This window comes from Telmatherina bonti, assembly GCF_933228915.1.
Source record: "Telmatherina bonti genome assembly, chromosome: 4".
Taxonomy (NCBI): domain Eukaryota; kingdom Metazoa; phylum Chordata; class Actinopteri; order Atheriniformes; family Telmatherinidae; genus Telmatherina; species Telmatherina bonti.
The window spans coordinates 21,890,732-21,903,614 of NC_136622.1; the positions used below are offsets into that span (position 1 = coordinate 21,890,732).

Below are 12,883 nucleotides of genomic sequence, written 5' to 3' on the forward strand. Positions count from 1 at the left end.
AAGATAAAATCAGTGAATCTGAAATAATCTGACAACTGCAAGAAATGTTCTACATTTACAATGAAAATTATGACCTGTGGTTAAACTTAGTCTGAGCAATAAGCTCAACAAAATTAAGGTAAACAATTGTCCTCTGCTAAGCATTAATAGATTATTTGGAGCGTCTGGTATTTTCTAGCTTTTATGGGTTCAATTAATCAATGAGTTTTCCTGAAGCTGTGGAGATCCTGCAGGTAATAGACTCCAAAAGTCTGATTAAAAGCAATAACCAGAGACTCTGGTAGAAAAACACAATTCATGGCATCAGCTCTCTCTTAGGATTTATTTTCTGAACACAGAACATATTCATATGTGCACATGCTCAACAGAACCTGTGACAACACAGAAACACACTGATCCCATAAGCTTATGATTTAATAATGATATAAGAATGACTTCAAACCAAGCATGTCATATCAAAACTAATCTGCTTACATTCTAATATCTCAGTAAAGTTCCATAATTTTCCTCCTACTGACTCAGTTGCAATGCATCTTTACTCTAATCAAAGCTCGAGTAAACTCTCAATTTCTCCACTGTTACAATTGAGGTTTGTGGCGACAGAACTGATTAGACAGAGTTTTACATTGTGTGTAGTGGACCCAGTTTGCAGGCTCAGGTCAGATAAAGCAGTGGAAAATCCACGGTGGCAGGGGAAGAGAGAAGAGCAGGCCTGGCATTGAGCTTCTGCACTGGAGCATCGTGCTGACCAGGGCAGCTACAGGGATAGCCACAGCACTCTGAAAGGTTTATGCTGAGCTCACTGCTTTAGTCCTTTCATGCATGGAAACAAAATGCTGGCAGTAACAGTTTCTACTAGTTTCTATGATCTGTTTGTGGTGCTGTCATTGTTAAATGAGCAAGTTCACTTTTCAGTTGGCAAGAGTAGCTAAACAAATATCATTTAAACCTCAGAGTCAAATAAAAAAACAGGAACAAATAGAGCAATAAAAGAAACCGTTAAATGTCTTTAATAGTAGTCTTACTTTTAAATGATCCTTTTAATTCAATGAACAGTTGCAGTGATGGTGAAAAAACATATTATCTTAAAATACAAGTTTAACACTAGTACTGCTCTGAAAATAACAGTTTGCCAGTTGGGACATCTCCATTGTGATGAGCATTGTGTCCTCCTCGTGACTTCCTAAGCTACCTATTGTGGGTGTAAGCCCACAGTTTAGTTTTACAGTGGGGGTGTTGAAAAGATGCTTGCATTGTGTTTTCCTGCTCCCCAGGTTCAGACTGCTGACACAAACATAACATGCCGTCCCTAAACACATCACACTGGATTAGATGCTCTTTCCTACAACGGCCATACAGTGGTGAAAACATAAACTGCAGAACACAGTGAAACTGAAGCAGGCGCTTGCAGTGCAAGATAGTAGTTCCAAGTCTTGCATTTCTGTGGAACTCCCAAGATTCTTAGAGATACCATTAATATTGTTCATGAAAATATATTTAGTTTACATAAATCGAGCCAACATGTCAAAGTCTCCTTATGTCCTCATCAGTGTGCGTAAAGACATTTATGTACAGGCATGTGGTCAAAATTTTGAAGCAGGCAAAGGTAAATGGGAAAAAAAAGGCTTCATAAATGAGTCAGATACAGAGGCACTGGGAAGTGCAGTAACAGCACAACACAGTGGTCACATCGAGACATTTACTTTTGATGTGAAGCAGTTCCTCGGCAGTCACAAATGCCACATCCTTTTTTTTTTTTTCAAAGCCATCCCAGTGGCATGCACGTTTGATAAGACTGCTAACTTTTCCTTCCTTTAGTTTCTTCTTTAGACTTTCACCTTATTTCTTTTCTTGAGTAATGTCAGTATCAGCAATGGAAGGGAAAGTCTACTCCATGTCTTCACTCTATGTGGCAGCTTTGTGAAAGGCAACAGAAGTTCATTACAATTTCAATCTGAGATAAATAACTGAGAAGATATCAGTTCAAGATGAAATTTCATCCCAATATTGCAGTGTCAAGCATATTATGGAAAGCCAAATCTAGTGAAATTGGCAAGGGCATCACATAAAACCAGCAGAATTCCAGGAAACATGTATGCAGAGTATGAGCTAATGGTTCTGGTTTCCATTGCTTACAACTGAGTGATGAAAAATGATGTTTTCAGCCAGTTTGAACAGAACAGTCACCAGTTTTTTTCTTTGTTACAAGTTTATTAGAAACGTTTAGTCAAAGTCTCACTGCATATGACAAACAGAGAAGTGTTTGGCATACGTTGAATCAAACACACACGCTTCCAAAGCATTATTTCTGGTGTATGTGATAAACATGTATAACCTATGTGGATTACTCCTTGGAGACTATAAAACATTTCCGTTCTTACTTGAGTGGGAACATGGAAGATTTTTCTTTTCATACACCTGCTACAATGGTGCTCTGCATGGTGACACCTAAGGAATAAATAAAACTCCTTTTCCAAAGTATGGCTATATGAAAATAATGTACTAGTCCACTACGAAATTTTCAACACAAACTTCAACTTGCACAAGCATTTGTGTTTATTTTAAATGTGGAAACATATTTTTTTTTAAAAAACAAAGCTGAAGTATTTGCAGATGTTTTGATACATTGGAAAACCCATTGAAAGACCCATTGAAAGCAGAACTCTTGCCTTTTAAATTAACAAACATAAGTGCAATTTACAATACAAACATTAAAAGGAAGGTTTAGGGAGGGTCTGTCATTAAAAAAATCTACTTTTTTGGAAAAAAGGCATTGTGAGTTTTTTTTTTCTTATTAGAAATTACAACATTTATTATATCATTTGACATCGCAAAAAAAGAGAGAGAGAAGGTGTAAGACATCAGCACATCCCATTACAGTCATTTAAGTCAAGGAACAATAACATTTTCATTTGAACAGAATTGTCCATGCAGAACACAACAGCAAAGCACAGCACTGTATGTTGCTATGGATGTCTGTGCATGTCTGTATCCAACAGTCACTCCCTGTCACCCCCTTAAGGAGTTTCGCTTTGGAAACTGCGTGGAGAGATTCGTCTCAAATGTGGCTGCCAACTCATGTCGTGTCTCCCTTGTCAAGACTCATAAACTTGCTTTGAGAACTACTGAGGTGGCAACCATGTCTGTTTACTCAAGGTCTGGCATTTCTGGAAGAAAGTTAAAAACACAATATGTATTAGTATATGATTAAATCTAGATAGTCATTTCTTGTGGGTAACAAATCAAGTCAAAGTTACCCACAAGATTTTTGGATGAAGTTGTACTTAAAGGGGTGCTATTATGGTATTTCGAGTTTTCTGAGCTTTCTACAGTGTTCCAGTGTTGAATCCTCATCAGACATGTGAACGGCACTGTTTTTTAATCACCTAAACGGATGTTTGAGTTTGAGTTCCAGCACTCTCTCTGTTCGGTTTCCATGGCAATGAAAAACGCATCATTTTAGAGAGTTTTTTTCTACTTCGAAATCCTTGTGATGTCCCGGATAAGGTTCGGTGATTGGTTACCTTCTACTGGTTAACAAGAGCATGTACTAATACGTCAGATAAGGTTATTTCGAACGATGGCTGGTGAGTTTACCAAAGAGAGACATCCTGCTGCATTCGTTGCTGTGGGTTGCTGTTTTCCACTTCGTTTTCAGGGTCTGATTCAGGTTCCAACATGTAGGGCTGTATGTTATGTGTTGACATTGTATTTTGTTTTTGTTTTTTGAGTTCATATTAGCCTAATCCTTCTGTTTATGAGATGTTACAATGATGGCGAAAGCAGTTGCGGTGCGCGCTCCCGATGTAGTGTAGTGGCAGGAGGCTGGGCTTAATGCGGAACAGTCTCAATCCACTCGTTTTGCCCGCAGGCTGATCTGACAGCCTACGGAGAGGGTCGGTCTGAAGTAAATAAAGAGATTTGTGACAATAACTCGATCAATCACAGCCGTTCTGGTCTCAGAAATAAAAATAAATTAGCCTGGAATGCACATAATAGTTCCACTTTAAGGTTATACCTCGAGAGGAACATTTGCAAAGCCAACAATTAACTGTCACTTACTTAAAAGGGCAGTATGTAGGATTCAGTGACATCCAAATTCATATCAAAGTAGCTTTATGTTATTTTGTTGGCTTTTCACATTCATTTGGTCAGCTGCCATAATTAAAAGTTTTTTATGTATACATGCTTTTGGGAATAAGTGAATAAACAAATTAAATTAACACTTACTTTCATCATCACTGTCTGCTGAATCATGCTAAAAAAACAAAGCAAAAACCATCAGAGATCATTATCCACTGCTTTCTCTGCTACATTCTACTTTAAAAAAAAAAAAAACCATTGCAGAAACTTAGCGAATTATATAAACCGCATAAAAGAACAAAATGCACGTGTGCCATCTTTAAAATACCTCATTGTCTGCACCATCTAAATCAGGTAGATCATCCCCACCCATGCTGTTCATCATCTGGAGAAAATCACAGGTAACATTCAACATTTCTGCAAATATAATCATTGTCACATTTTAACTCTGATTGCTTAACACCATTACCTCTGAGAATTTGTCAAAACTTGACAAGTCTTCATCTGAGTCGTCTTCCCAGTCTTTCCAATTATTGAAATCCACGCTCAACCAGTTGCACTACAAGAGAATTAACTGGTGTGCTTAAACAAATCATCATTTGATATGTAAATCAATGTACAGCTGTTGTTTTCAATTAATGATGACACCAGTCTCAAACTAGAAAATATTCAAGATAATCAGCTTTTAAAAAACAAGCATTTTGATGCTTTTAATTTTCTTAACCCTTTAAGGTCCCGGTCTACCATTTGGTAAAGGTGAATTGACTTTAATGAATGTCTTTAAAAAATTGTGGAAATAAACCTGCCTGAGCCATCTTTAGCAATTGGTTTAGGTAAGAAAAACCCAGACTAAGTGTTTGTTATAACACTACTGGGTTAAATTTTGACCATTTGACTGTTGTTACATTATGGACTTCTTTTTTAACATCAACCATTTGCTAAAAAAACAAAAACAAAAACAACATTTATTTTGTTTGTTCTTTTCCAAAACAAACAGAAAAACAAACTTTTTTCTCTGGCCTTTTTCTTAGTCAAACTTAAAGAGTAAAAGGGTGGAAAAACTAAATACTTGAGACTTCTAAGGGTCAATATTTAATTTCCTACACATCAGTGCCAATAAATGTCCATCTGATGAGTTTGTTACCTTTGTCTTGTCTTTGGTAAGCCGTGGCCATGACTTTCCAGCCTCTGCTTTTCGTAAACAGCACAACACAGACCTGTCAGTGCGTCTGTGCTTAGATTCCTGTGTGTTACAGAAAAAGTTAGATGTCTTTGGTGGAATAAAAACACTATTCTACTTCTACTTTGTCTGCAAATGACTAACTTACTTTGGGGTCAATCTCCCCAAAAAGTTCCACCACATTCTGGTGTTTGATTTTTTCTGTTCCACTGGCACAGCTGTATAAGAGATAAAAGATTAATGATTCAGACTTCACATCTAACAAAGGCTATCATTACTTTGCTCATATAAGAAAGTCAAGGTTGCTAATTATAACTTCCTTGAAGGATTAATGAAGTATTTTTCATTTCATTTTATTGCTTGCAAACACTTTTAAATGTGTATGTATCTAGGGGCTGATTCATTTCTTTAACAGAAGCACACTTGTAAATTTTGGTTTAATCGGTTGTAAAACATTTTTATCATAACATGTCAGTCCATCATTCATTTTTTAACAGACTTGTGGAGAATGTAAGATGACTGTTTTTTTTTTAATTCATTATAACTCTTTCCCTTATTTAGGAATTTCACCAGCATGGTGATAAGTTTTAGAGAGCTTTAGAGAGCTTAACATTCAGAAGAATAGGATGTTTGACAACAGGACCATCATGCTCCAGGGCCAAATCCCCGAGATTAGAGATATTTAAACAAAAAAAAAGAAGCAAGTGATCAGAAAAGAGACTTCAGATCTATCATTTACCTTATCTTTATTGCAACTCACCTAAAATCAAATTTTGACTTGTCAAACTTTACTTGCACATCTTTGCTGTCCTCCACACAGAACTCTACAAAAACAGAGTCTCGTCTGTCATACCATTTAGCTGTTGCAGGCTGCCTAATGACAAAAGTAGAAAGAAAAAATCAATTACACTTGATGAACACAAAATATGATAATTCAGTTTCCATTCAATGTCAGATGTAGATTATTTAATACTAAAGAGAATATATTTATGTCATTGGCAGGTGGTCATTCTGCTGGGTGCAGTTCACCTGAGTCATTACGAGAAAGAGTGATACTTAATCCGATTACCATAGGACTTTTTTCTCACAATAAAAGATGTTACACTGTTATTCAGGAAAAACACTGTTATTCAGGAAAATACTTAGATTAAGCTTTAATTCAACCTATTAAAGAAGAGACACCTGAAACACCATGGCTTTCTCAAACAACGTGAATGTTGTAAAGCTGCAATGGTTTCAAACTGCTTGATTACTTCTGTAAGTGACAATAAAGAATTGAAAGTACGAAGGGCTTGTATTATGAACACTACACATCTGTGGAAGCTAAGGTTTCTCTTTGTTAACACAGAATGAATTGTAATGGACTTGACACCGTGACTTTTCAGAGCAGCTAACTTTACCCTAGTCACGTTAGTTGACTTTAGCCTACTTGCTAACGACTAATGACCTGGTATAAAGCCCACACACAAATCAAGCCAACCCGTTGAGCTGAAAGCCTGTAGTGCCGTAGTGTATCAAAATGGCAGAGACTCAGTTGTACACGGATTTGACGGCGTGCGATGGCTTTTAGCCCTGTAACGCTGAGTACAGCTGAGGCCAACTCGTGTGCTAGCTGAGTTGGCTAATGTTAGCTAGTTGATCCGCATTATACCATTAAAAACACTTGTGGCTGGTTAGCTACGATAGCAGCTTCACAGTACAATCAACACTTACATTTTCACCGTTTTAGATAATAACACTCCCTCGTCGGATGTCGTTATTACTATTCGTGTTTTCTATAAATGAAGCCGGCAAAAATGGTCACTGAGACCGAAACAGTTAACTCTGAAGTATAAAACGGAGACTCTGGTGGGTCTCCAAACATCGCGTGTTTTCCGTGCTCTCTCGTGACTTTGCGTTTTACCCGCCTGCTTGGAGCGTGGGCTCAGTGCGAGATAATTCTAGAAAGACAGTGCTCAGTGTCAGAGCAGCACGACCACCAGGCTCATACCCACAGACCGAAGACAGTCTATGCTCATACCAGAATATCTAATAAGTAATATAGCCATGGAAAAAAACAAGCACTGAAATATTCTACAAGTTGATAGTATCAGTTCCTTTGAATCCTGGTAACTGTCAATTGAAATTGAGTGTCTTATTGTGGTTTTCTAGGGTGGAATATTTAATTTAATTAATTTTTTTTTTTTTCTTTTAACTTTTGCGTGGCAGTCGTTTTGCATCACTTTTCAACTTAATTTAATTTTCCGTCTCGCCTCGGTAATATCACATTTGTTCGTTCATTTAATTTGTTCAATTTCAAAGCATTGTTTTGGATTTGCTTTGTGTCATAGCTTGTTTATGAGTTTTAAGAAGCATTATTTTCTTAAGACTGAAACTCATATTTGTTACTGTTGTGACAATTTGTAATTTCACAACTTATCTTTAATTTCTTACCTCGCCAATATCATTGTGACCTTTATAAACCTGACTGCCTGGCCCTCATTAACTCTAAGAAGAGAACATCACTCATTCATTCATTCATTCATTTTCTAAACCGCTTAATCCAATTCAGGGTCGCGGGGAAGCTGGAGCCTATCCCAGCTGGCTTTGGGCAACAGGCAGGGTACACCCTGGACAGCTTGCCAGTCCATCGCAGGGCCACACAGAGAGACGAACAACCACTCACGCTCACACTCATTCCTAGGGGCAATTTAGAGTAACCAATTAACCTAACATGCATGTCTTTGGATGGTGGGAGGAAGCCGGAGAACCCAGAGAGAACCCACGCATACATGAGGAGAACATGCAAACTCCAGAGAACATCACTATTTAATATTATTCGACAAAACTAGGATTGGTGGGTTTTTTTTTAGTAGTTTCAGAATAGTTTCACTTTTAGTTGTCTTAAGCAAGATTTCTCCTGCATGACATGAACATGTCCTCTGAGTTAGGTAAAACTGTATTTTCATATTTTGCGCCCTGAAATGCCCTTTAGGATACCTTAAAGCTTATTTTATAGTGTGTTGTATTTTATATGTGTTGACTCTTTAGAACTTCATTCATCCATCCATCCATTCTCCGCCATTTATCCGGGGTCGGGTCGCAGGGGCAGCAGCCACATTTGTCAACTCTGCAGGGGGGATCCCAAGGCATTCCCAGGCCAGCCAAGAGATATAATCCCTCCAGCGTGTCCTGGGTCTTCCCTGGTGTCTCTTCCTGCAGGGACATGCCCGGAACACCTCACCAGGGAGGCGTCCAGGAGGCATCCTGACCAGATGCCCAAGCCACCTCAACTGGCTCCTCTCAATGTGAGCCCTCTACTCTGAGCCCCTCCCGGATGACTGAACTTGTAACTCTATCTCTAAAGGAGAGCCGGCCACCCTGCTGAGGAAACTCATTTCAGCCATCGGTATATGAGATCTTGTTCTTTCGGTCATGACAGATCATGACCATAGGTGAGAGTAGAGCATAGATTGACTGGTATATTGAGAGCTTTGCCTTTTGGCTCAGCTCCTTCTTCACTATGACAGATTGGTGCAGAGTCCGCATTACTGCAGACGGCGCACTAATCCGCCTGTCAATATCGTGCTCCATCCTTCCCCTCACTCGACCACAACATATTTAAACTCCTCCACTTTAAGCAGGACCTCACTCCCAACCGGCATAGAGCAATTCCGGCTATTCCGGCTGAGGACCATGGTCTCAGATTTGGAGGTGCTGATGCTATTCCAAGTCGCTTCACACTCGGCAGCGAACCGCTCATGTGAAAGGTGGAGATCATGGCCAGATGACGCCAACAGGACCACATCATCTGCAAAAAGCAGAGACCCTGAGGCCTTCAAACCGGATCCCCTCAACACCTCAGCTGCACCTAGAAGTCTATCCATAAAAGTTATGAACAGAATCAGGGATAAAGGGCAGCCTTGGCGGAGTCCAACCCTCACCGGAAACGAATCCGACTCATTGCCGGTCGTACTGGTTGTACTGAGACTTATTTTGTTTTAAACAACAGACATTGACAAGTGCTGTGCAGATTAAAACACTGACAACACCCTGGAATACAAAAAAATCCTGCAAAACAACTCAAATGTCTAAATGTCAAAACTCTAACTGATTTAAAGCTTTCAGTGTTCTGGAAAGAGTGAACACAGGTAAAAGGTCAGAAAGACAAGAAATGCTGAATCCACTTAAACACTTAAAAACAAAAAATGCACTTTAAAATGGACTAGCCAAGCTTAAATTGATGTGATATTATCTAATTTACATTTGCTTACAAAGAGTCAGTCAGCTGCATTTAATGGTATGCAGAGCAACAGCAGACTGACCTAAACCTAAATAAAGACTGTTGTGGTAGTCAAATTTAGATTAGATCAAAGTATTTTTTTATTTTGTGGATTCTCAAAACCGCAAAATAAAAAAAGAAAAAAAGGTTGACCTTGGGAAGGATTCTCAGCTAAAACAAGCTGACTTTGATTGCTGCATTACTTTTTTTTGTCTATTGAATGGGCGGCTTGCTGATTTAAGGGAAAAAACAGCACAACTTTAGTTTTATTCTCATTTAAGATTTTAGGCCATCCAGAATTTAATACCCTTCAGGCAGTCCAATAAAGCTTTTAGAGGGGCTGTGTAATGCTTGAGGAGTACATATATTTGTGAATAATTGCTGTAGCCGTGGAAGAAGACACCATGATTTTTAAAGACGAGCCCAGGAGGTATTAAACAATAGGCTATAAAAAGAAGAAGGCTGGACCAACAACAGACCCTTGGGGGATTCCACAGGTGAGCCGGACTAAAGAGGAGAATTATTATATATATATATATATATATATATATATATATATAAATGGATTGCTTAAAGGTTTTTAACCATTTTATAGCCTCTCCTCATAACCCAACAGAGCACTCCAGCCAGGAAATGAGGATACTATGGTCAACAGAAACAAAGGCATCACTGAGATAAGAAATATCTAAAACACGCATGTCCCTTGGCGCTAAAATAGCACTGGGACATAATAGCACATGAGTTCAAGTCTAAATTACCCTATGGGAACAATGATATGCTCATGTCATCTATGCACAGAATTTTGGGAGTATTCACCATTTTGGTAGTACACCTATTTACATCAGTTCAGCAAGAGCTCTTTTCTTTTAATCTCTATCTTCTTTGGAATGTCTGACATGTATTCCATGTTGTAATTTATTTTCCACTTGGCTGCAGCGCCAACTTTGGGATCAGTTCACTAAAAGAAAAGCAAGCGGATTTTATTTTTCATGCCTGTCTGTCTTGGTACAGCATCTTGAATAAATACATCACTGAGAACGGTGAACTTCTACAGAAATGTTTCCAGGTGCTGTGGTACTGGCTAGATTGGATGTAAAGGACAATTCGGCTTTATGTGCATAGAAGTAAAGATGGCTGCATTTACAATATGTCAGGTTTGAAAAGGATGGTAAGAAAATAGGTGAGGTGGTACACCTGAGAATAATGTGGAAGTAGTTACTGACAAAGTGATGAAGGTACATGATGTTAAATGTACCCTGTACTTTTTTTTCTAGTGATGCTGGACTGTTCATTCATTTCAGTTGTTTCACAGTAGCTCTGCCACTGTGAAACATATAAACATAGTACATATAAACATAGTATACGTTTTTATTCTTGTATTAAATAAGTGTTCTTCATATCTCTGACTGCTGTCCTATTCTTTCTGCTTCCTTTGCAAGATGTATTAAATTAATAAATCCTGTGTATTTGAAGATGTCTTTATTTTTTATGCCTAGAATATATTAATTAATCCAAAATTAATCCATACAGATAAACAAATAATTTATTTGATTTTGGAATTAAAATATTATCAACATGTTTTGATAAACATACCTCTCAGTATGGTGGTGCACGGTTTGCTGACTTTAAGTTTTTATCAATCCGTTTGTAAAATGGATAAATAAATATTTAATGATCGGTAGTTTTGGATTCATGACATGAGTAGGAACTCACTCCAAACACAAGGTAAACACTGACATCTAAAACTGGTAGTATCACATAAACCTGAACTTCATTCATTGTTCAGCAGATTGTAACAATGAAAATTATTTATTCATTATTAGCCTCTCTGCATGTATAGACTTCATTTCTCTTTTCAGGATAATATGTGTATATTGTATGGTATGGTACGGTATGGTATGGTATGGTATGGCAATGGTATGGTGTGAAATGGTATGGTATGGTATGGTATGGTATGGTGTGGTGTGGTGTGGTGTGGTACAGTGTGGTACTGTACTGTATGTCAATGGTATGGTATGGTATGGTATGGTAATGTTATGGTATGGTATGGCAATGGTATGGTATGGTAATGTTATGGTATGGTATGGTATGGTATGGTATGGTATGGTAATGTTATGGTATGGTATGGCAATGGTATGGTATGGTAATGTTATGGTATGGTATGGCAATGGTATGGTATGGTATGGTATGGTATGGTATGGTATGGTATGGTATGGTGTGGTGTGGTGTAGTGTGGTACAGTGCGGTACTGTACTGTATGGCAATGGTATGGTATGGTAATGTTATGGTATGGTATGGTATGGTATGGTATGGTATGGTAATGTTATGGTATGGTATGGCAATGGTATGGTATGGTAATGTTATGGTATGGTATGGCAATGGTATGGTATGGTATGGTATGGTATGGTGTGGTGTGGTGTAGTGTAGTGTGGTACAGTGCGGTACTGTACTGTATGTCAATGGTATGGTATGGTATGGTATGGTATGGTAATGTTATGGTAATGGTATGGCAATGGTATGGTATGGTATGGTATGGTATGGTATGGTATGGTATGGTAATGTTATGGTATGGTATGGCAATGGTATGGTATGGTGAATGCTTTAAAATGAGAGTAAATTGTTGTCAAATCAGTTTTATAATCCAATTTTTTTTTTTTTTTTTTTACATTTATTTGGTTCATTTATAGATTCATTGGAAATTTGGTGGACATTTTTTAAAAACAAACAAACAATGCAATTAAGCATTGGGAAGATAATATTAACAATGAAGCTGATTATTACTATTAAAGGAATCATAAATAATGATGATATTTTTAAAGGTTTGTGTGGTTTTTTTTTTGGTTTTTTTTTACAGAGCTCAAAATTGTGTGGCTTTCCCTTTTTGTTACAAAGTAGTTAAATAAAAGTCTGATGGAATTATAAATGTTTAAAATAATTTAATTAGTTTCTCATAACTCCTGCTTCTACTATAAACCTATTTCCTCTAAATCCCACACCTTTAAGATCAAATTGTAATGAAGACAAAAACAGCGTGCCTACATAAAAACCTGATCCAAGCAACTCCATCAGTAGAGTGGGTATTCCCTGGGTGGCGTGTAGGCTGGACTCTTGTACTCTGAGTACCATTTAAGCCGATAATCAAAAGTATGATTCAGAACAGATTATGAAAACCCCACGAAACACATCACCACCATTTGTCAGCCTGTGACAGCTCCGTGACGAACTTCCTGGGCACATTTTTCTCTTGTAGGTCAAAGTCTCTCAAATAAACATGTATTTACCCTGATAGAGTTTACAAAAAAGGTTGAGACGAAGAGTACAAACAAAATGAGAAGAGCAAATTATCTGAGTTGTACAAA

The 12,883-nt window shown here is 37.8% G+C and overlaps 1 protein-coding gene across 2 annotated transcripts; it reads right to left on the minus strand.

The window, feature by feature from the left end:
• Positions 1 to 2,203: 2,203 nt before the first annotated feature.
• Positions 2,204 to 7,097, minus strand: ptges3a (prostaglandin E synthase 3a (cytosolic)). Of its 2 annotated transcripts, none has more exons than XM_079238647.1 (8): positions 6,977 to 7,097; positions 6,024 to 6,137; positions 5,412 to 5,481; positions 5,228 to 5,326; positions 4,553 to 4,642; positions 4,412 to 4,468; positions 4,231 to 4,258; positions 2,204 to 3,167 (listed from the first exon to the last, which is right to left on the minus strand). In XM_079238647.1, coding segments are annotated over exons 1-8 (480 nt in total). In that variant the 5' UTR covers positions 6,979 to 7,097; the 3' UTR covers positions 2,204 to 3,147. The 2 variants fall into 2 exon arrangements, with proteins under 2 accessions (XP_079094773.1, XP_079094774.1); XM_079238648.1 differs by lacking the exon at positions 2,204 to 3,167 and adding an exon at positions 3,174 to 3,902.
• Between the last annotated feature and the right edge of the window lie 5,786 nt (positions 7,098 to 12,883).